The sequence below is a fragment of the Ambystoma mexicanum genome, chromosome 6p (assembly GCF_040938575.1).
Source record: "Ambystoma mexicanum isolate Mex_15411 chromosome 6p, UKY_AmexF1_1, whole genome shotgun sequence".
Classification (NCBI taxonomy): Eukaryota; Metazoa; Chordata; class Amphibia; order Caudata; family Ambystomatidae; genus Ambystoma; species Ambystoma mexicanum.
The window spans coordinates 1,134,208,752-1,134,232,997 of NC_090935.1; the positions used below are offsets into that span (position 1 = coordinate 1,134,208,752).

General features: G+C 45.4%; 1 protein-coding gene across 2 annotated transcripts in view; it reads right to left on the reverse strand.

Annotated features, from left to right (window-relative positions):
- The window catches only part of SMARCA2 (SWI/SNF related BAF chromatin remodeling complex subunit ATPase 2), a 3,136,185-nt gene that overhangs the window by 1,676,023 nt on the left and 1,435,916 nt on the right, over window positions 1-24,246 (reverse strand). For both annotated transcript variants that reach the window (XM_069625745.1, XM_069625746.1), the window contains exon 20: window positions 2,055-2,168. In XM_069625745.1, the coding sequence (XP_069481846.1) occupies window positions 2,055-2,168 (114 nt within the window). The remainder of the gene's footprint in view (window positions 1-2,054; window positions 2,169-24,246) is intronic.

Sequence of the window (24,246 nt, forward strand, 5' to 3'; positions counted from 1 at the left end):
CGTATCTCCACCAAAAGAGTTGGTGTACAACGTGTGGGAGTGGAGGGGAGGAGAGGTTGGGATAGAGAGGCGGTACCCCGTGGAGACTACAGAGTATCCAGCGGTCCGCGAAATTCTGGCGCCAGAACTTTGCATGGAGAGCATGCATGGAGAGCAAGGAGAGCAAGCCTGCCCCCCCCACTGGAGTCACGTGGACCCGGAAGGGTGTGTCATGCCTTCTTTCCCTCTGAGCCCCCCCCTTTTTGTTGTTTGCGCCGATGTTGGGACAGTGAACGGTCAGGCTGCCTGGACCTCTGGAGTTGGAAGCCGCAGAACCCTCTGAACGTACACCCCTTTCATGAGCCAGAGGAACTTTTCAAAGAACCTGTCCTCGCAGGCTGGTTTGGTGGTAGGCGATATTGACGGGGTAGCGGGCGGCTGCTGGAGGCGTTGCGTGCCCTGCCCATATGGACGCAGCAGGAACCTGCCTTGCGCGAAGGAAGGGTAAGCTGTAGGCCACATACCTGGTTGACAACAGTGCCACCTCGAGACACGGTCTTCCACCTGCCTTCCCTGGAGTGGCGTCAACGGATGTCAGGATTTTCTGGCACGGCGGCCATTTTGTCAAGCTGCCTTCCACATGCCTGTGTCATGTTGCTCGACTCACTGGGCCCCGCCCCGTCCAGGACTCTCGAGTGTGGATCATGGGGCCTACCCTGTTCCTCAGGCCGAGGCCCGGTAGGCATTTCACCCTCGGCGGATCTGCTGGTAGAACTGCATAAAGGTGCCCCCTCGGACATGATGCCGGTACTAGGGCGTAGCTCCTCGGGTGAAGACACGGTAAAAGAGCCTTCCGGTCCCTCAGCACCATGACCGGGAGTATCTACTGATCCCTCGGCCTGTCGGCCGGTAGCTGATACAGCCGTGGTACTTGTGCTGGTACCAGGACCTGGGCGGTCCCTCCCGCGCTGGCAAGTCCTTGGGAAGGAGTCTCCCTTGCGGGGTGCACTGGAAAAGAGCGGCCCTACCTTGGGCTTGGATCAATGATAGACTAAGTCCCTTAGGTCCTCTGGAGACGATCTGTGGAAGAGCTCCCTTCACCTGGCTAGTCTGTTCTTCAAAGACCTCAAGGAAAGCGTGTCGCATGCAGTACACGTTTGCCAGACGCGGTCAAGGCCAAGGCACCGTAGGCAGAGGGCGTGGGGGTCTTTAGTCGGGAAGAGCCCATCGCAGGATGGACACCTGCTGAGCCCTGTAGATGTCCATAAGCACCGCGGAGGAGCGTGACGCCTGAGGACCGAGTACCTGAGTACCTGAATGATAAAAAGACGGAAAAGACTAAGAAGAATTACATGGCCGAAGCCAAACGCAGGAGCGCTGGTGAAGTCGGGCCATTCCCGTCGATGCGGAAAAGGGGACCGAGATGTGGTGCCGGATGGCAGAGTCAGGGCAGCGCATGCTCCCAAGGCCGCACCCCGGCGTGCCTCTAAATTTAAAGGGAAAGAAGGTTTTTTCTGGTGAAAAAGGTTCCGTCTCCTGTCTCTTGGAAGGGACGCCCATGCAGAATGGAGGAAAGGGGACGGGACGCAAGCGTATTGAAAGTTATAATATGCATAAATGTTCCCATTACAGGACTTCATCCAAGTAGCAACTCCAATTGATGTATCTAAAGAAGGTAACTGTATATTTCCTACATTAACACTGACTTTGCATTAGACCGGTGCAGCTTTCGTACAGCTCTATTTATCAAGCAAATGAGGCCTTTAGAGAAGATTTAAACAGCCATTATTTTGCAAATAAAACAAATCAAAATGTCTTCTTCCATATTGCAGGTGTTAAGCGATCGCAGCAGGATTTGCCAAAAAATCTCAGTTGAAAACCACAATTGGACTGAATAGAAATAAAAATATAAAAAGGATTTTCACTAAAGCAGTTAGTACTTGGTATTTTACGGACATGACGCACAGTTGAAGCTACCCATTAACTTACTCAGAACCCCAATTATTACATAATGTAAAGTCAAGAGATTTGTTAATCTTTGCAAGTGTACCTAAATTGCATTTTTCTGTACCAACCTTTTCTGGAAGCTGCGATTCCACTTCTTTTTTTAACCGCCTCAACAAAAAGGGTCGCAGTACTTTGTGGAGGCGGCGGATGATCAGAATGGTCTCCTCTTCATTTAGGTCAACCTAAACGAGAAAATGAATATTAGGGAAATTTAAGTTGTGGGAGACCTCTCTCTTGCAATGCACTCCACATACTTCTTTCAAAGTGCTCCACTGCTTCAGTGTTTTGAAAAGTATTGCAATTAAAGAAGGAGCACAATTCAAAGTTGTCAAAATGGTTAAGTATATCCCTTATCAAAGAACAAAAACATCTAAGCTTCCATGAAACTAACTCAGATTGCCATTCTTCTCTGGTTTTCAACCTGTATCAAAATAAATTGCAGTGGACCTTGAGCTGATCCTGGTGTTCACAAACGCCACCTGTAGACATTTGTGGATAGCAAAGCTGCTAGGAAACTTTTTTTTTTGCCGCTTCCACCTCACAGACTTCATGGCACTTCCTATCTTTTTGCTATTGTCTGCATGCTGACCTGACTTTTTGGTGGCAAGTAAAGCCCTGGGCATTACTTTGCATGCTTTTGATCACTTTTTATGGGGAGGCTGATTATTCTCCAACTATCAGTACTGGGAGACCCTTTCTTCCTTTGTGGAATTCTTGTATTTCAAAGCTGCATACATCACCTTAGAGTGAATCGCGGCTAGGATGCTTTGTGTCCCTGTAACTTTTTCTTTTATAACTTTGGTGTTACAGACACAACAGGTCTGGGATGGGCTGGTGGCAGCAGATATTTCTCTACTGTGTTTTGTACTTTTTACCCATGTACATTTGCATTTTACTGCCTAATGCTCTTTACAGTACAGAACAAAAAATGCCCTTGTCACAACATTTGTGCCTGTCCTTTTGCCGTTTTGTGCCTTGGCCGCCTTCCTGCAATCTCGGGTCTGGAATTGCCATATAAGGAAAGCCCTATCCCAGGTAAAAAGGTGTGTGTGTGTGGCCGGATGTGGGGGCTGTATCTGTCTGGACCTAGTCCACATCCAAGCCAAAGAGTGTCTATTGCTTGGCAGATGTGGTGTATATCCTTACAACTGGTGGGCTTGGGGGCAAGTTCAGTCCACATCTTGTATAAAAGGAGGACTCCTGCACCCCCACTCAGTGGATCATTCCTGGAAACAGGACCCTCATGAAGAATTGCAGCCTGCTGACGACCCAAAGATGGACAGTTGCTGCTAACCAGCATCGCCTCCAGCCATGTCCTGTTGAAGCACTGATCCTCTTTCCTGATCTAAAGAAGGTCCTATTCGGTGCTTCAACCCCTTGAGTGGAGGGAACAACCTGTACCAACCCCTGTTAGATGATCTGTGCCTGATGAGCCTTCGGAAGAGTCACCAGACAACTCTGAGCTACCTCACTGCACCGGTCCCCTTTCCGAAGATCTTCAACTTGTAAAGCAAGTCGCCTGTCCCTACAGTTTCAGCCTTCCTGTCCAAAGAGAAGACATACAGGGCTTGTTCCATTGTTCTCGTGACATGGATAATCTGATCCATTGACTCCCGCTTAACCCCACCTTCTTCATGTCCTGTAGGTCTCCTGAGGTCACCTGTTCTGTGGAGGTCTTCTTCCTGTCATGCTGAGGGTGTGCAGCTGTCCACTCTTCAGAACATTCTTGTCAGAATCTGTAACCGTTGACTAGCCAGACCCAATCCTGATGCAGAAAGTGACCTCTAAGATGGAACCCCTGGACCTCCATTGACCGGACAAAGCCTAGAAGCAAGTGGGCCCAGCGTATTCAGGAAGCCCTGAAGTGGTTGCTTCAGAAATCGGCGTAAGAGGGTGAATACGCATATCCATTCCTAGCCCCTCCTGCTATAGGGTTATATGAGTGTAAAGTTGTACCCCTACCTCTCCCTTACCTAAAATCAATGATGGCCTGGTCAAGGATTCCCCTGAGCTTTTATTAGTGTGGATTGGGAGAGAAACTTCTAAGACTTACCGTTTTAGTCCAATTCTGGAACTTTACCTGCAACTGTTGGCTTTGCAACTCTTGTTTGTAAGTCACATAGTAAACGCTCCTGCAAAATACATATTGTGGAACTGGTGACTCTTGGGCCCCAATTCCTAGCAGGGTGGGACTTATTATGAACTGGAGCCCTTATTCCAAGTGTTCTTGTAGGTGTTCTAACTGTTTTCTAACAATTCACTTACCTGTCTCCAATTAGTTCTAAAGATTAGGTTACTTTCCCGTTAACTTCTGTTTTCCAGCATTGGTATCTTTCATAGATTAAAATGCCGTTTGAATATTCCCCATCAGGCTGTGACTCCTCAGTAATATTAAAGCAGTTTAATTTAGAAAATGAAATACTGCAGACATGTTAGGGTTCTCTCATTGTTGTTTTGGGTCATTTACCCATTTACCCATTTGCCAATAGTGCCTCCCATAGCTCCACCTCTGGAGGCCATCTTCAGATTCGTATAACGCACGTAACAGTCCCAAGATGAGCCACATGTTAGGTAGGCAGGAGGGTCTTATGTGAATCTGCCCCAATAATCTTTGCCCTTCGATTTAATCAACCCACACAACAAGGGGCAATCCGGATCAGTGGTCATGCAGTTGGCGTTAAGATCACCCAACACCACCTGATACCCACCAAGCACATTACTACACCAATCATGTGAATGGCTTCAGAAGGTCTGGGAGTTATTGGCAATGGAATGGGCCATGTACCGGCTCCAGGAATCAAATGAGGATTTCAGGCGTGACTGGGGGTTGATTCTGGTGCACCTGCAAAGTGATTTCAAAATGTAGAGGTGCCCGCAGAACTTATGAATAACGGACATTTTGTGATAACTACTTTGTATACTGGACCAGCTGGGGGTGGGAAGGACTCTACCCTGATGATTGGTGGGTGGTAGCAGGTGGCAGAGGGGGGAACGTTTTGTCGAAATTTGTTTTGTGCAAAAAGAAAAACCCAATAAACACAATAAAAAAATTAAACATAAAAGGCAATGTGGAGGAATATTTTTGGGGTCAAACAGTGTCTGGATGAAGTCAGTAATTGGATGTCTTCCAATTGGCTTCAACTTAATGCAAGCAGAACTAAAGTAGCATTGCTTGGGCCTAAACATCTCCTTGATTCCAAGAGGCGCCCTCCTCATCACCCACCTTGTTTCTGTGGGTCAGAATTGACATTTGCCACTAAGATCAAAAAGGTAGGCTGCATTTGGCAGGAGAATTTGAGCAATAAATGTCAGGTGGGCGCCAAGGTACTTTTTAAAAAAATGTTTGTTTTTATTTTTTGCACATTACGTCTTCTGTGTGAGGCACTTCCGTTTGTTCCTTTCGGATGATCATGCAGTAGTAGTGTGAGCTCTAGTGGACGCCACCTTGAACTTCACTAAACAAGTCAACTCCCTAGCCTTTGCTACCGCATACACGTGCAAACTAATCAGAGCTAGTAAACAATTCCTCTCCACCGACAGCTGCCTTATTCTTGCTAGAGCCCTCATACTCTCTAAATTGGATTACTGTAATGCGCTCTACATTGGTGCGAACAGAGTATCCATAAAATACAGGTTCTCCAGAAAAATGCCCTGAGAGCAGCCCTTAAGATTAACAGAAATGAACATATTTCCTCTACTAGAAGAAAACACAAATGGCTATCTACCTTTGATAAAATCCAACTTAAAATTGCCTCCCTCACATACAAGTGCCTTAATAATAGAGCACCGCCATACCTTACCGATAGAATCTGCAGAAACACCTCTCTCCGATCGACCAGAACAGCCAACTCTAACTGCTTCCAAGTACCACGTTTCAAACTCTCCACTATCGGGGGAGATAGCTTCCCAGTCAAGGCTGCGCAATTGTCGAACTCCCTACCTCCTGGTATTAGAGAACACCAGTCCTTCTCTAAATTCAGACAGAATCTAACCAACTGGATAAAAGAAAACGATAAGTAATCATCCTGATAAACATTCACCTGTCTACCTATACTCTCCATCACGCATACCCTTCTGCATCTGACTCGTCATCATGTGTTAGTCCCCTTTCGACACCCTTTCTGATGTACTGTGTTCACTTTAGTATCTAGCTGCTCATGTAATTTACATTGTATATATGCTGATGTATCTCTTGTTCCTATTGTTGCCTATGCATCTAATGTACCCATGTAACTAAGCTGAACGTATCCTTGTATCCTGCGCCCTGATGCCCCTGGGTCTGGTGCGCATTATAAATAAATAAACTAAACTAGTGTCGTACAAACGTCATCAGCGGCTGCAGAAAGCACAAAATGCTACTGTTAGACTGGTATTTAGAGTGGGGAAGTCCTCCCCCATTTCTGGATTGTGCCGCTCTTTACACTTGCTAACTGTGAATCATATAATTTATTTTAAGGTCCTTTGTGTTTAGTATTTAAATGCTTAAACAACCTTTCCCCATCATATGTGGTGGATAAAATCAACCCACACACATACTCCAGTCAGGTGCTAAATTGCTTCTGACAGTTACACCCTCTTCCTGTGTTGTTAGGGGTGATCAGCGATTTGCAGTTTATGCAAACTATGGAACAGCCTTCCATTGGAGATTCGGGCACCTAAATCCCTCTTTCAATTTCGCAAAACTCTAAAAACCTACTTGTTTAAGTAATCTAATGCATAGGTGCCTTTTGGGGTCTGAGTGTTCTGGTGTTAGTGGTGCTACTTGCTACGTTGTGCTCTGCAGTATCCTTTTTCCTCTGAGGAAGTCTTTCTACAGTGTTTATAACCTGGAAGCCACCTTTGGGTGGAAAAAAGAAACCTTAAATAGCTGCCCCATAGTGGAGTGTGACGGAGTGTTGTCAGAGTGTTCTGTGGACTGCGGGTTGCACAATTGTCTACCTCCGATTACCCCTGGCCCTGGTCACTCTGTTTTAATACATGTCTGATAGCGTGAGATTTTACGGATTCAGTATCAACTGTAATTCCGGGCTGGGTTTGGCTGGCCGATGGCTCCTGCAGCAGAGCTAGAACAAATGGCAACAAAAGGAAAGACATAGTAAAGGTGAAAAAGTTTTCACAGCAACTCAATGCCCGAAACTAACAAAAGCATTTTCAACGCAGTTGTCGACACCAGCCTTTAATGACACCAATCATTATTTAATCTTGAATAGTCAACTGTGGTTTGCGACTGTCTGCTTTGTTTGCAACCTTTATTTTCTTTTAATAGTTTTTTTTAAAAAATATGGCTGCATCTTTGCGTAGCAAACCCTCTAAGAACGTGTAATCCGAAAGACTGCAAGACCCTATGTCAACAAAAATGAACACAGAAAATGCAGCTTTTTGTTCATTAACACCTATCCAAACTGCAAACTTGTGCTTTAAAGAAATCCCTGACAATACATTCAAAACATACTAAAACTAAAATGTAAGATTCACCAACACAACGAAAAACTGGTACTTTGTTAGCTTAGTCTCCTACCACTGTTGAGCACAAGTAGTTGCAATTGATGGGTCTTAACGTCTAGGGAGGGGGTGGTGAGGTCACCAGAATCTTACTTGATGGATAGGCTTCAGTGCCCAGCGGTCCACCATGGGTGGTGGACACACCCCTTACTGGGGACACCGAGGACAGGCTTATCTCACAGGCCACAATACACTATGTGGATGATACAAACTGTGGGGACTCGTATTCAGAATTTTTGCACCTAGCATCCTGTTTGTTAGCCCAGCCACACACAGATTTGGAAGACTCATTTATTCTCGATGAATCCTTTCCAAGACCGTGCAGAGATACGGGAGATCTCATGCCGTTGCTTACCTCAAATATCTGCCCATCGTGTGACCAAAAAGGAACTCAACCAAATGGCAGTAATTCAGATCTATTCCAAAGACCAGGAACTTCCATTAGTACAGGCTCTGATGACTATTTCACTCAACGTAACATCCAAAACAGGAGGAATTCAAACATATTTTACCTAACAGAATCTGTGACCGGCTTCTATTTCTGCTCTACATCTAGTACTTGAGCCTCTACTCCGGCTTTACGACAATATCAAGGTCATGGTTCACGACAACTCCGTTCAAATCACAGGAATTGACAAGAACATTAAAAAATGAGTCTCTACAGCAAACATGAAGAGAATGAAAAGACGCCCAGATTTACTAGGGATGAGTTTGACACCCAATAGTCCCTCACATCTCATCGACTGTAATCTAGGAAACAGCCCTATCTTGATATCGAATAATCTTGCGACTGAGTGTGACAACTTGGAGCAAGATGTGCCAATTATGCTGGTTAAGACTTCCTCTCCAACTCCTGTTGATACTATGAGGAACATAAAAGAAATGAAAAGGAAACAGACACAGCAAATTAAGAATACTAAGTACATGTGGCCCAAAATAACAATCGAAGGAAATCTGAGGTCTTTGCCAATGGAGGAATTGGAAGATTTAAGTATACAGGAAATTCAGGACATCCAGATTATTCGTTTGGCTGATCAAATTAATCTGGTAAACTGTCATGACAACAGAGACCAAAGCAAACCAACAAAAAAATTACTTTATTCTTAAGACTCTCTATACAGGCAACAGAATGCTATAACGACTTGCTGCTGTCAGACCATTGTCACTCCACCCAGAAAAACCAATGTCCTCCAATACTGTCTTAGTTATACGCTGTTCTCCTTGCACTTAGAGACCAAAATGGTCTAGTACCATTGAATGACCAACAGATGCCGAAAGACACCTGCCTCACAACCAATCGACAACACAAACGAAACATACAAAAACGTTGAACAAACTTGTCACCAAATCGGCTGGGTAAACATAACCCATATTAAAGGGAATAAGATTATGAACAGAACAAACATTTTGGAACAATTTCGAGCTATACTAGCTTCGGGATCTCTACGCTCTTGTGACAGACTTTGTAGAGTCTCTGAATTAAACAGCAACCAACGTTGGGGTGTCACTTCTAGTCAACTCTGGTTACTAGAATAGTCTTTGAGGAGCGTGCAACCTTAAGATCTCTGGGTTTCGACCTATACAAGGTCCACAACGCAGAAGAATCTAGGAATTTTATATCACTCTCCAACAAAATGGCCAGGCCACTATATCAAGATTGACTACAGGGCTTTAAAGCTTCAGCTGTCTTACAGAAGGATAACAGACCTACACCCGGTAACATTGAGTCTTGATAGGACTGGTCATGGTTGGAGGCGGCACTCAAGAGGTTTGTGAGTACAATACCCACTGAACAACAGCTTTAACCCTCGTACTCTTGTACTAACTAGTTGGAACTTTTGTGGGTACAGCAATTTATTCAAGGCTCTGAACCAGACCAATTTCTTCCGTAATAGGCACGTTACACTTTGTCAAGAAACAATGGCTGTCTCTCACTTTTAACTAGAGGGTTTCCAAACTTTTACCAAACCAGCCATCAGAGGCCTGACAGGTGGCCCTTCAGGAGGTCTTGCGATCGCCTTTGACCTTAGTCTGAAGGCCAAATACAAAGAAATAGCCACCAATCTTACAAGCTGTTCAGTTGTCGCCTGACCAGGCAAACAGATATCCTGGTCATTAATCTTTATTGGAATAGTTTGGTAGACTTAATGACAAAATGGTTGGATTTGGGTTATTCACACAACATTGTTATAGCTGGTGACTACAACACAAATTGTGCAGAGGGGCCCAGACTTCACAACAAACAAGCTTCGTCCATAGGTCCATAGCCCACGCCGGGCGTCTTTCTTTTTTTTAAAACTTTATTTATTGGTTGTGGTTCGCAACATTGCAGCAACACGTTAGAAAACAAGCACATACAACAGAGATGAATATCTTAATCACATAGTACATCATACATTTTAAGAAATCAAACATGAATCGGGGCCTTGGGGGGCTTTCTTCATCTGAAATCATCTCGCATAAATATATCCTAAACGGAGTCCATATATCTTTGGGTCGATTCATTCTAGGTAATGTCATCACGTATTGTTCCTCACATTCGTTTACATACCTAAATTCTTTAAGGAAGTGGTCTATGTGTGGGGTGTGTGGGCTTTTCCAGTTGTGAAGTATACACTTTTTGGCCACAGCACAGGTCACATTAAACAGTCTTCTGGTTACTTCCTCTATTTTCCCTATGTCCCCGAACAAATACTTCTGGGGCGTGAGGTCAGCTGGCACTCGTGTTATTTCCTCTATTATCTTGGCCACCTACATCCAAAACTCAAGAATGAGTGGACAACCTGAGGCAATTTTCTGTAAATTTAGCAAATGTGGCTAGTGTATAGTGTAGTGTAGTTTGTTCAGTACTTTAAACTGGATTAAACGAAGACCAGCATTAAGAGATACTTTCTTGGACAATGCACAGTATCTTGACCATTTCTCGTCTTCGATTGTGGTCCCCATGTCTGCTTCCCATGAAACCTTAATCGTGTTAAGTTAGGGTGTGTTTTTGTATCATCGTATACAGTTTAGAAATACTGATTCCTGACTGAGAAGACAATGATATGAGGCATTCGTGCGATGGAGGTTCATCTGGAAACAGTGGCCACCTCACCTTGAATGCCATCTTCATACGATGGTATTGCAACATTCTGAGCTGTCCTCCCCCCAAAGTGGCCACAAAATCTTCTAGAGTAACACATTTCCCATTGGGAAACATATCCTGCATTTTTATTTGCCTGTTGGGGTCCCACATCTTCTGCATGTCTACATCGAATGATGGGTAAATGCTGGGCAAGTTCCAAAGAGGAGCTTCTGAGTTGTAGGGTAGCTCAAGTTTAAGACTTTTACAGATCTTAGACTAGGCATGGACTGTTGTACTAACTGTGTCAAACTTGCATTCATCCGTCTGTTGTGTTTTAAGCAAAACAGAGCATAGATCGATCGGGAGCGCAGCTGGACGTTCAAGAGATGTGTGTTGCAGTGTCCAGAGGGTCATATATCAGTGTTTGGCATACTGGGCCTGTGCTATTAGATAGTACAACTCAAAATCCAGAGCAGCTATGCCTCCTGTATTGTACGGTTCAACCAACTTCTCCCACTTCATCCTGGCTGTAACCCCATTCCATATGAACGCTATGGATCGTAGGTTGTCAAAAAATCCCAGCCAGATCGGGACGTTACTAAATATATATATAATAGTTTGGGTAGGATCACCATTTTTAGGATTGCAACACGGCCGATCAGTGATATAGGGAGTTTGGCCCATAACTGGAGTTTGGTTGTAATTGTGTGTAGAAGTTGTTCATGGTTATCGGTGTACAGAGTGGCTTTTTCTTTTGACACAAGAATCCCCAGGTATCGTATTTTAATGGGCGACCATTTAAGCCCATAGGTGTTGGTTGGGCATTTGGTGACAGGAGTCAGGGGGAAAATGTCAGACTTGGAATTGTTGATTTTATAACCCGAGTACTCTGCGAACTCACGCATGGCTTCCATAGCGAGCCGAGATAAGTTTCAGGTTCTCAGATGTATAGTAGCGTATCATCCGCATATAGTGATATCGAACGGGTCGATGCCGCCATTCGAATTCCGCTCTGTCCCTGATTCTGCCTAATAGTGGCTGCCACTGGCTCCATTGTAAGAGCAAACAATATGGGAGGAGAATGGGGATCCATGTCTGGTACCCCTGCCCAAACTAAAGATATATGAAATGGAACAGTTGGTCAATACCTTAGCTGCAGGTTCAGAGTACAGCAGCTTGACACATTTTAGAATATAGGGGCCTATTCCGAACTTCTCAAGTACTGCGAACAAGTATGTCCATGACACTGAGTCAAAAGCCTTTACGGCATCCAATGAGATAACCACTGCCTGAGCCTCCGGTTTAAATTGAGCCATCACCCTGAACAGTCCGAGTAAATTCAATGCATTCGACCTCGTCGGGATGAAGCCACATTGATCTGGGTGGACCAGTTGGGGCATGTTAGGTAGTAACCTTGTGGCCAGAGCCTAAGCAAAAATGTTGGCGTCACAATTAACTAACGAAAGAGGTCTATAAGAAGACATGTCAGGAGATGGGCACCTGGGCTTTAAAAGCACTGTTATAATGGCCTCCCTCATAGACTCCATCAGAGTCCCCCGATCAATCGCCTCCTCCCACACCATCAGCAATATGGGGCAAGTTCAGAACTGAACTCTTTATATAGTTCTGCGCCCAGGCCATCAGACCCAGGTGCTTTCCCGGAGGACAAGGATTTGATTGCCTCAGTAATTTCCTCCAGTGTTATCGGTTTTTTAAGGGCCTGTCATGATCTCTGCTTCCAAAAGATCAGGACTTGCCCGACTCCCTTGGAAGCAGACCCATAACCCCGGTTCCGAGTGCCAGCCAGTCCCAATTGGGACCTTTTGGACCCTGTCCTGGCGCCAGTGGCACCAGGCTCATAAAGATGCCCAGTCCCAGCGCTGGAAGCGCCGGGCTCATAATGCTTGGGTGGACTTACCTGCAGCAGACCATGCTGCTTACTTACCTGCCAGTTGAACCCCTGATCCTCTTCTGTTTGGGACTACTTTTCCTGTTGGGTGGGGCAGGAGCCACTCCCTAGGTTCAGAACACTGGAACTCTTCTGGAAAGCAGGAACTCTTTTCTTACCTAGGCGTGGCTGTGGAAGGAGACACCTAAGCACTACAGGAGGCTATTTAAACCACACCCGATGGATGAATCTTGCTTTGCGTTATTCTGCATTCTCTGCAGCAGAACGCTCATCGTGTCTTCTGCTTCTGATCCTGGGCCTAAGGGAACAAAGGCTTACCATCCTGGAATCCAGTCTTCAGCAGCACCTGTAAAGACAAAGAAAGAACAGGTTAGCACTACGGTCTTCAGTGGCAGCGCATCTCTTACCTGGTCCATCGGCTGTCACCAACGCCTCGCGCTGCATTTCGGCATCTGAAAGACAAAGGCTTACCTACTCTTCGCATGCTCCGGAGGTCTTCGCACTGCATTCCGGCATCTGAAAGACAAAAGCTTACCAGCTCTTCGCACGCTCCGGAGGCCTTCGGCGCTGCATCCCGCATCTGAAAGACAAAAGAAGGTGCGTTTAAAGACATTGGGCAACTTTATTACTCACGTGCCATTACTCCTTCGCACGCCGAATCCAGTGGGTATTCCAGCACCCTTCAGCTTCTCTAAAGCTCCGAACTTGTACCTGCAAGATAAAAGGGACAGTTAGTGCGCATCGTGAAGCAGGCTACAAGCGCTTACTTACGTGCTTCCAGGCGCTTCTATTCCTCATGCGGGTTCGATCCTCAACTCTCATCAGCCCGCCATCCGCCATCGCCGGAACCCTGCAAAACAAGAGATATCATTACAAAAGACTTTTAAGACATTTGAAGTGCCCAGAACTTACCGTTCGTGCAGTTAACGACGGACAGCAGTCCTCTGAGGTCAAGAGGCCTGCACCCTTATCCAGTGAAGAAACTGGTTACGGCACCCTGCCCCGAGGCAGATGGAGAGCTCGGCGTTCACTTACCTAAGGTGAGGGTGTTAACCTTTGGGGTTCTACAGGAGAAGAGAAAGGGAAGAGGAGAGAGGCACCCAATAACCCCAGTTCATTAATCCCATATTTTCTATCTGCAGACATCTTACTCTTCGAGTCAGACATACAGTGCACAGAGGTCCAGCCCAAAGAGCCAACCGTGTGTTACACATCACCTTTGAAGATACGGCATTCACCCAGTCAAGACCGGCGCCTCTGCGGGAATCAGGTGAGCGTTACAGGGCCAACCTATTTTCGAACTGGTGTTTTGGAAGCGTTATTGTATTCAGATAATTCTCCATTTCCTTGGCGGGCCTCACATCATGGTTAGAGTATAATTCCAAATAGAAATCGGCAAACTCCTTGATACCTTCCTCACTGGTGATCACATTGTCGTTTCTCGCCTCTATGCTGGATATGGGTGCATGATACCGTTCAGCCTTCAACAGATTTGCGAGAGAGCGGCCTGCTTTATTCCCTTCGCCATAACGGCGCACCCAGAGAGGAGTCGCCATGTATAATAGCTCCCTGGTCGCCAATTTATTGAAGTCCTGCAGAAGACTTAATGTCCGCTAGGGTCTTCTTTTCACGGGTGATACTATATTGTAATTCCAGCTCCCTCAGGCGTCTCTCCACCTCTGCTAACTCTGACCTCACGCCGGATGTCTTTCGACATATGGTAAAAGTGGGACAGCTTCATGCACTCTTGGGGTCTCTACCAGGCCCTACCTCGAATAACTACTTAAGAAGTGGTGGTGTCGACTTGGAGTAGAGGTCTGCTGGCTTTGTGGATTGATACAGCTACATTTCTAGTCATCATTACACATTGTGTGGGCTGCTTGCTATCATCCACAAGCTGGGCTTCAGTGACCACTCAATTTGAGAGCTCAGTATGGACTTGGTCTTGAGTGGACACAATGTTCTGCCCATTTTGGCTCCACCTTCCAGAGCCAGGGGTGAGTCAACAGTGAAGTGTTGTGAGTTTCTGTCAATCCAGACAAAGGCAATGAGACTGTTGGATGAACTGGGTGGTAATAGTCTGACCCTCTTTAAAAATAACAGGTTTAATACCACACTATCACACCATTTAAAACTGTTAACAGACAGGCTTGAGCTGCGAGGTTTAAAGCCACTTTGCCATGTTTTTGACAATGACAATCGTATTGCACAGGCAAAAAAACGAAAAGACAACTAAGGGAACTACAAAATGCCCACTTGACGATGGAGACCTACAGTTTACAAACGAGACTTATTACACAAAGTCACACAAACAGTGAAGAATCTAAGAATGCAATTATACATCAACAATCAAGCCATCCTGGAGAAGCTGAAACACACCAACACTGCAGAATTTCTCGGCTGTGATTGGGACCAAGTTAGGTACAGCCAAATCCAATATGATCTGCACAATAGCAGAAAATACCTGGCTGGACTACTACTCAACCAAGTTTATATGACCTGTAAGGCTGGCTGTAAGGGTGGCAACAGAGTATCAGCGGCTGACGGGCCTCCTCGTGTTGTCAACTTATCCTTAGGGAGATGATAACTTACTTTGGGCCATCTCGCAGGCTAAGGCGTTTGGAGCTTCTGGACTGGATGGCCTAGCACCGATCTTGCTGAAAATTGACCCTCAGGCCTGGGTTGGTCTACTGAGGTTTCTCTTCACATCTATCCTCTCTACTCACATCTTTCCTCCTTCTTGGCATGAGTCCATTATCGTTCCCATCCATAAAAAGGGTGCCACCACCGACCCTAACAATTATAGGCCAATAGCGCTCCTGGATGCATCAAGTAAAATATTTACTTCTTTGCTTCTTCGTGATCTTAATCACTCATTGCAGCATATGGGAGTGCTTAATCGTTTTCAGGTGGGCTTCAGATCAGGTATGGAAATGGCTCTCAACGCCACGGTAATGGGTCATCTGTTGGAATCTGAAAAAGATCATTGTGTTCAGGAAGTGGTTAACAGCACCAAAAACACCGCAGAGCGGAGCGGAGTTGCGAGCTGAGTTGGGAGCAGTCTGCTGCAGTCTTGTGTTCTGACCACATCATTGTGTTCAGGAAGTGGTTAACAGCACCAAAAACACCGCGGAGCGGAGTTGGGAGCAGTCTGCTGCAGTCCGCTGCTTACGCGGAGTCGTAGCAGGATGGAGCCTGACGTGAGACCGCATCCAGTTTCCCACACGTGGTCACCCTCCATGGGAAAGAAATTAAGAACTAAATCCGAATCGGCAGTGAAAACGGCAAGAATTGGCGCCGTGCAAATGAGCACGGAGCGGGTGGAAATCCTGACAGCGATCCAAAAGCATCTGCCTTCAGAGGGAACGGTGAGTGAATCTGTCATCTTAAACTCCCCCACTTCACCTTCACCTCCCTCTACGATTGAAACTTTTTCTGAAGGTGCTCCCAATGCTCGGCCGGAGAGGTGAAATCAAGGGTCGAGCAAGCATAGTGCTACGACTCCACCTGTATGTACTTCTATCAGGGTGCCGTCCCTCACCCCGGGTGAACCTAAGAAAACACAAAGTAAACGAGATGTCGATGCTGACGCATTTACACCTTTGGAAGCCCAGTCCCTAGCTGAGCCCTCAGGGAGAGTAGACCTCCTGGATCCTAGGACCTCCATCCCCACCTCTTCCGTGAGTCCAGGGGACACCGCTAGGGTGCGTCTGGAGGCCGCTGGTAAGGTGAGGTGGGAAAACGCGACGGGTGACAAGGGGACGCCCGGCACGCGGGCCACCGAGAGCCATGGAATGGCGGGTCAAAGGGAGACAACTGACACGAAGGAGCTCCAAAAGGTAAAGGAAAATGAAAACCTGCGGGTGTGCACTCGCGAACCAAGCCATAAACCGGGTGGTGCCCCACATGCAAATATGAGTACACAGTTCGCTGATATAAATTCTGAGAGTGGTGAAGGAGCGAAGGGGGAAACCCAAAATCCCCAACAACCCCCGCTCAATGTACCACAAAAGGAAGGCCTAGATGGCAGCTACAAGGTCACTCAGGTAACGGCATTGATCCACGGAAATCCTAGCGGTGCGTCACCCACTTTAAAACAAACAAATAAAGCGAGTAAACATCCTAAAAGACGATCAAATGAACGAAAGCGCTGCTCGGAGACGAGCAGCAGCGAAACGGACTCAGACCTAGATACGGACTTAACTACAGATGCAGAAGAACGGATAAGATACGACGAGGCAGCGATCGAAGTGGACTCAGATACTGAAACTACAGAATCGGCTGACCTGATAAAGAAATCAAAGGTCGCATCAAATTCAGAAATCTTGGAAAAAGGGGGAACTAAAAGCTCAACCGACCACACCTTCTTAAAAACAGGAAGAAAGAGGGTACTCCAAGAAAGCAAAAAAACTGGTTACAAAAGATCAAAGTTCGTATCAGAGACGCCAGAACAAATGAGCAAAAAAGTACGAACTAGAAGAGACGCGCAACTAAAGGGACCTTCCATCCCCCCAAACCAAAACTTCTTGAAGGCCTTTTTCACTCAACATCAAAAAAGAAAAACTCTAACAGAAGACAAAGTATCGGATGCAGACATGTTGGAAGCAGTAGGGGACCTCCCACAAGCTCTTAAAGTGAGAAAATCTGTTTTCGACGCAAATGACATCCAGAGACAGGAGCAGCAAAATGAAAAAGCAAAAGTACAACGTCTAAAAGACACGGAAGAGCTATTAAGAAACAATATAACAGCTGAGAATACAAATCAAGGCGCGAGGGAAAAACTGACGGCCTCTTCAATTAGCCAACCTACTTCCTACCCAAAGAAAGTAATTCAAGAGACGAAAAGCCAAACAGAAAACCCGAGCAAGGGATCGGAGGTGGTTAAGGAAGTAGAAGGGCAGATCATTAGCGATTCAAACCCAGAGAAAAACCAAGCAGTTGATGGGGAGCAGCGGGTGGCTTGGACCAGACCACACCTGTCGCTGGTCTCCCAAAACAAACCAGTCTCAGAGGTAAGGGATTCGTCCAAAACCCTTTGGGGCCAGGTTTTAGCGAACAAGGGGCGAAGTAATCAAACCATGCTAAATGAAAACGGCCATAGCCCTCGACGAGACTCCTCATATAATGACCTCCAGGCAACTACACGAAGAAAAGAACAAATCCTGGCATCTCCGAAAAAGAAACGATTAAGTGATATAGCGGCAGCAATGCAAAAGGACTCGCCGAGTAAAAAACCAGACATGATTGCTATCATGTCGGCTATGACTATTGTGCTGGCCCCATTTTGCAAATTATATGAGGCGATCAAAGAAGAGGTGAAAGACAACACCGCTATTTTATCCAACATGATGAATAAATTGTCTCATGTTGAAAGCTATATCACAGCCATAGAAAATCGTGCTACCTCTCCTCATCGCAATTGGGAAAGTAAAATCAGTAAACTTGAGAAAAAGATAGAAATTATGGAACAAATAAACAACGAGCAGAGGGCTCAACTAAACAGCCAAAAACCACAAATCCAGTTATCACAGCCGCAGCCTAAACTGATAGGAAATACCACTCAAACGCTGTTAGCGTGGAAAGAGCCAGCTTTCATCAACAAATCCACATCCAAAAGGCTTGACGAAAACCAACACCAGACAGTCGATTTAAGAAGTCCACCTAAAGACGAAAATCAGTCCTGAGTCCTAATAAACAGCAAAAAAACAAAGGTAAATTTAAACATCCAACAAAGATGCATAAAGAAGGTGACCTCTCCCAAATCACCGCAAACGGCAGAAGAATTTATGCTAAAGTCTGACTTAATGAACATGTCGATCTATGAAGAAAACGAGCAAACAGAGAAAAGCAGAGACATAGAGCAGATAGAGCAAACTGTCGGACTAGATTTACATCAAAAGGACCAAAACGGAGACAACAGAGGGGTCGAAATGGAAAATGGAAATAAAGAGGCCACGGCGACACCGCAACAAAACCGAGGAGTCGTCGCCCCTAAAGAGAGACCTAAGACAGCTTCAGAAAAGGCAAGTACCAAGCCTAAAGGACTCAATGAAAAAAGCAGCCCAGTGAAATTAAGAGCCCAAAGGGGAGAAAGAGGAGATCATAAAACGAATAAAGACGTACTAAGAGTGTTCAAGCTTGAGCAAAGAGAGTCAGAGAGCGGCCACCTGATTTTGAACAGACCCACAGTCATGAAGATTATGAACAAAACGAAATCTTTATACAAAATCAGACCAGCAGATGTGGTGTTAGTAGAACCATACCACAGAGAGAAAAGGGGCAAAGCCTATGTTCACATTAAAGCAGGAGAAACAGAGCGGATTGACCAACTGGCGTACGAAGAATTAAAGTCATTGGGCTTCACCCTGACAGATTACAAAGCCGACGGAGTTAATATTTCCGAGCAAGAAAAAGGCTGATATCGCTGTTAGATCAGTGCACTATAAATCAAGGACGGAAGACCTGTATCGCCAAAACCGCAGACAAGAGGCAGTAGAGAAGGATGGACTACGAGGGCCCTACCGTGACCACCACTGGGACAAGGAGATAAAGAAAACCACACGAAAGAGATATCACGACACTCGTGACGAAATCTGGCAACGTTACAGAAGTGACCAGCGGGACAGGGTTTATAGTCGTTCTGAAGGTAGTCCGCCTCGAGGAAGAAAATCAGAGCAACAGAGTGAAGTAGGCAATGAAGCAAGGAGGAGAGACGATAAAAACAGCTCTCTAGGCCTCAGAAATGGTGTAAAATCTGTAAACCAGGAATCAGGCCCCTGGAAATGGTTCACTCAAAAATGGAATAAAAACAACAGAAAATAGCAACGACCTGGGTCATTCAACGTTGGCGATTGTACACTCTGCTACGATGAGGAACGGCCTGAAATGGAGACCTTTACTCTGTGCTCGTGGAACACAAGAGGGCATGCCCACTTGACAAAGGTCGGTGAGGTAAACCTGGGGTTTTACGATATGATATGTCTCCAAGAGACATGGCTGATGGATAAACCTGTATTGGACGGCTACACAGTTGAAATTTCAGCGGCAGTGAAAGGCTTACTAGGCAGACCATCATCTGGCCTGTTACGGGCCAAGGGTTATCGGCTCCAATTAAATGGAAGGAGGCATACGAAGTATTGGTGGTGCTGACCTCGTGGAAACAGATAAGCGACAAAAATGAAATCAGCTCTACAAAAAATGTAGCAATTATAAATTGTTACTGGAACCCTCAACGGATGTCTATTAAAACATTCTGTGACAACATGAGGGGCACCATCGATAAATTGTATGAGAACTTTGACTCGATCGATATCATAATATGCGGTGACTTTAACGCAAAATGCAGTGTCCTAAGGCCCACTGGTTTGGGTAATGAAAAAGGGAATAGATCAAGAGAAGCAGCTTACGAACGAGGGAAAGCCTTGAACCAAGTTTTTAAAGCAAGAAACATCCAAAACGTTGCCAATCTCTTTCCCTTACAAGTAAATCTCCCAACATGGGAACGAAACTCTGCAAACGCGACCCTTGATTACATTTTTATTTCTGACGGCCTTACAGCAGGTATCACAAGCTTTAAAGTAATAAAAACAGAACACAGTGATCATAACCTGCTTACTTGTGTTTGGCAAGGCAGTAAACCGTCTAAAGAAACATATGGAACAACGCTCGACTTAAACTCCCAAAGAACAAGGCTTAAGATAAGCGAAGCGGACATCGCTAAAATCAAGCAAGGTTGGGTCGAAAAGGTTGATAAATTGCAGGAATTAAACCGTGATGAACGACCAAACTATTTACCCTTGTTATTGGCCTACGAGACCCAGGCTAAAAAGTCCACTAAGATACTCGGGTCCGGAAGACATGCATTTAACAAAGCACTGGTTGATAAAAGAAAAGAGGTGCGCAAACGAAAAAGAATAGCGAAAAAAACAAATGCCTCGGCCGATTGGGAGAAATGGAAACAAGAAACAAAAGGGTACAAAAATTGGCTAAAACAGCAGAGAGCTTCCCAACTTCAATTAGACGCGGAGCTTATGATGTCCAAACTACAGACAAAAAAATCCAGTGAATTTTGGGGCCTTATAAAGGAAATGACAAACACTCCAGGCTCAGCGCAGACAAACGCGGTGGCCGAATCCAGCTGGATTGCTTATCTGACCCGAGAATTCAAGAGACCAGACGGCGAAGTGTACACGGAGATAAATCGGTCGAATTCATCCTGGATCGATGTATCCAACTCCAGTGAAATAGAAGCATCAATTAACAAACTAAAAACATCAAGAGCCCCAGGTCCGGATGGCCTTACTAATATGGACCTTAAGCGGTACCCGAAAAAATGGTCAGAATTGATTAGCAAAATCTTTCAAGAGTGTGGCAGAAAAAAGATGATCCCCGAAACATGGCGAACTGCGATCATCGTCCCTATTTACAAAAAGGGAGCCCGAAATGAGCCAGTAAGCTATAGACCCATCGCTCTCTTGGACATTATAGGCAAGATCTTTGCGACGCTGCTATTGACCCATTTTAAATCATGGGAACAAAACAGCCCGTCGAGGGACTTCCTACAAACAGGTTTCCAAAAAAACAGGAGCACATCAATAAACATCCTAATCCTCAACATCCTGAAAGCTAAGGTCAAGGATGGGGCGCCCAGGATTTTTTTGGCTTTCGTGGATCTATCGAAGGCTTTCGATAAGATTGATCGTAACAAGTTATGGTCAAAACTACGCCACTGGAAATGCCCGGAAGAGGTGTTGGAGCCAATAAAAGCCCTCCACGAGAAGACAAAAATCAAGATCAAACTGAATCAGCAGGGTACATTATCTGAAGAGATTGAAGTCTATAGAGGCGTCAAACAGGGCTGTCCACTGGCCCCTGCCCTGTTTATTGCATTTTTGGGAGATTACGGCCAGTCAGAAAGCAAAATTAGAACATTTCCCCCAAAAATAGGAAATACGGAGATCCCTCGCCTGTTGTACACTGATGATGTCATACTGATTGACCAAACCCCAGTTGGTCTTCAGCGCAAACTTACTAATCTGGCAAAGTATATGAGAGAAAATAACCTGGAGATCAATGAGTCAAAAACCAAGATTTTGGTCTTCGAAAAAAGCAAAAAAAGAACAAAACAGCAGACATGGTTTCTGGAGAACACTGAAATCGAAACCGTAAAAACCATCATATACCTAGGGGTATTGATGGATTGTTCTGGAGTGGACATGGCCTGGCAACTTCAACTATGGGAGAAAACAAAGCGGCTGACCGCCCAAGTAAGAGCAGTGGATAGAAAATACGGCAAATTCTCACTTATCCCAGCCATAACCTTCTATAAAACAAAGGTGGTTCCATCAATACTATATGGCGCTGAGTCATCGCTGTGTTTACCACATAAGCTATGGCCCAAACTGGAGGGTTATGTATGGAAAACAGTCCTGGGTTTACCCAAATCGACCTCCATGCCAGCAATTAGGCGTGAATTGGGCCTAGTTTCACTGACATCCATGGTGGATCAAAGCGCGATGAGGCTATTTAGAAAAATCATCATGTCTGACTCCCTGCGAATATATGAAATTCTGAGGAAAGAAAAGGAAAAAGGGAAATGCTCTGCCTTATCCAACTGGGCAGAGAAAAGAGAAAATGACCTAGCCCAAATAGCCTGCTCCGAACAAGACCTGAAGGAAAATCCGGATCGTGTCAAACGCAAAATGGAAGAGTGGGATTGGATCACCACAGTGGAAAAGGCAACTAAAAACAAACGTTTAGCCACCCTACCTCACACCTTCAACAAATTAAAGATGCCATTAAACTACTGTCAAAAATTCCCGGATAAAAAACTGAGAAACCTTCTATTGAAAGCAAGATTGAACTTACTCCCTACGCGGGAGATTATGGCCATTCGTGACCCTAAGACCATAAAGTCCTGCCGCCTCTGCAAAAACCTGGATACGATTGAATCTGTCAAGCATCTTGTGATTAACTGTCCAATGACCAGAGAAAACAGAATAGCTTACCTTCGCCCTCTGCTAGACAATGCCTGGATCTTGGAGCCCGACGAGTGGTGGGATAGACTAATCTCAGGAGAGAAAACGAATTGGGCAGTGGCAATGGCGAAGCAAATAGAGCTAGCGATGAAAGAAATAAATTCGCATAACACCTCATCGCAACCACAATAAAGGATAGACTTTCTTTCTTTCTCTGTCACCCACTTAAAGTCGCAACGCACAGGAAGCGTGAACTGTGAAATTTAGCGTCGGAGAAAAAAATTCGATGGTGGTGTTGCGTGAAGACTTTACCTCGGAAAGGGAAGGAAAGAGAGAGGACAAATTTGTTTTACTTTTGATAAAACTCAGTTTTTCTTTATTTTTAAACTGAGTAAATGTTTCAATAAAAAAAAAAAAAAAAAAAAGTTCAGATGCACAGTTTAAATGTCTTTGCTCGACATGAGCAGTGCATTTGACAGAGTAAACAGAACCCTTTTAGGGAACAAACTACTACAACGGTCAGTTCCTCTGACACTGGTACAACTAACGGCAAACCTACATAAGAACACCACAATAAAGGTCAGGTTGATGAGAGAGGGTTGTGTGTCGGGACCAGTACAGACCTGTGTGGGTCTTAGACAGGGCTGTGTCCTGGCACCAACCCTCTTCAACGTCTACCTTAGTGACTTGGAGCAGCTTTGGAAATAAGTAATAACCTTTCCAGTTAACCTGGGCCATGTTAAGTTAAATTCATTGACATTCGCTGACAACTATTATTTTAATTTTTTATAAAACCCCCTTGGGCCCGTAGAGCAAGTTACATATTTTCTTCCAGTATTCCATCGATAATCTCCTTGTCAATGGGGAAAAATCCAAGGTGGTTATCTTCACAAACAAAACTAAACCTAAAGTAATGCATTGGAAAGTGGGGGAAGATTGTAGAGTGTCTCCTTGATCCGGTACTTGGGGTACAACGTAGTCTCGATCTAGCTCTGTATCCAAGATGACTCAGAGAAATCTATTCCCTTGATCTCCCAGATGAAAACATTGTAAGTTCTCTCTGTTCCCGCATATGGAATAAGTTACTTACCTGTAACTGTTGTTCTCCAGCATGGGTCTGGCTTGATTCACATGCTTGCAATCCTCAGTAAAGAAAAAAAATCGGTTTCAGTTTCGTTTCTGAACTGTCTTTCTACTAATACCCAATCACTGGTCTCTGGGTCATACTGCCCCCAGTCAATGACTGCCCTCTACCTAAGCCCCTCCTCTGGCAGCAATCTTCAGATTTGGTAGCACATAAAGTTGCAGTATGACCAAGTGAAGAACCGCAGAGGGGAAGGAGGGAGGGTTCGCATGTGAATCCATTCCAGACCCATGCTGGAGAACAACAGTTACAGGTAAGTAACTTGTTCCTTGTCCAGCATGGGGTCTGGCATGGATTCACATGCACATGAATACAAGAATACATAGCAGTACACACGCACAACCACGGGAGATGGCAAGGCTCAACATTAAGCATTACAAAACTCAACATTAAGCATCTCTTACTTCCTCAACAGGCTCACCTTCAGGCAAACAGGTTGCGCAGCACTGCCTGGCCGACTCTGGACTCCTCCCTGGAATCCTGGTCGACGCAGTAGAATCTCGTGAAGGTGTGCGTCGACCTCCACGTAGCAGCCCTGCAGATGTCCAGCAGAGGTATACCAGACAAGAATGCGATCACTCTGGTCAAATGGGCTCTCGGACAGCCGGGCAAGGGTCGGTTTGCCAACCAATGACAGTGCAGGATGCAGCCGGAGAGCCAT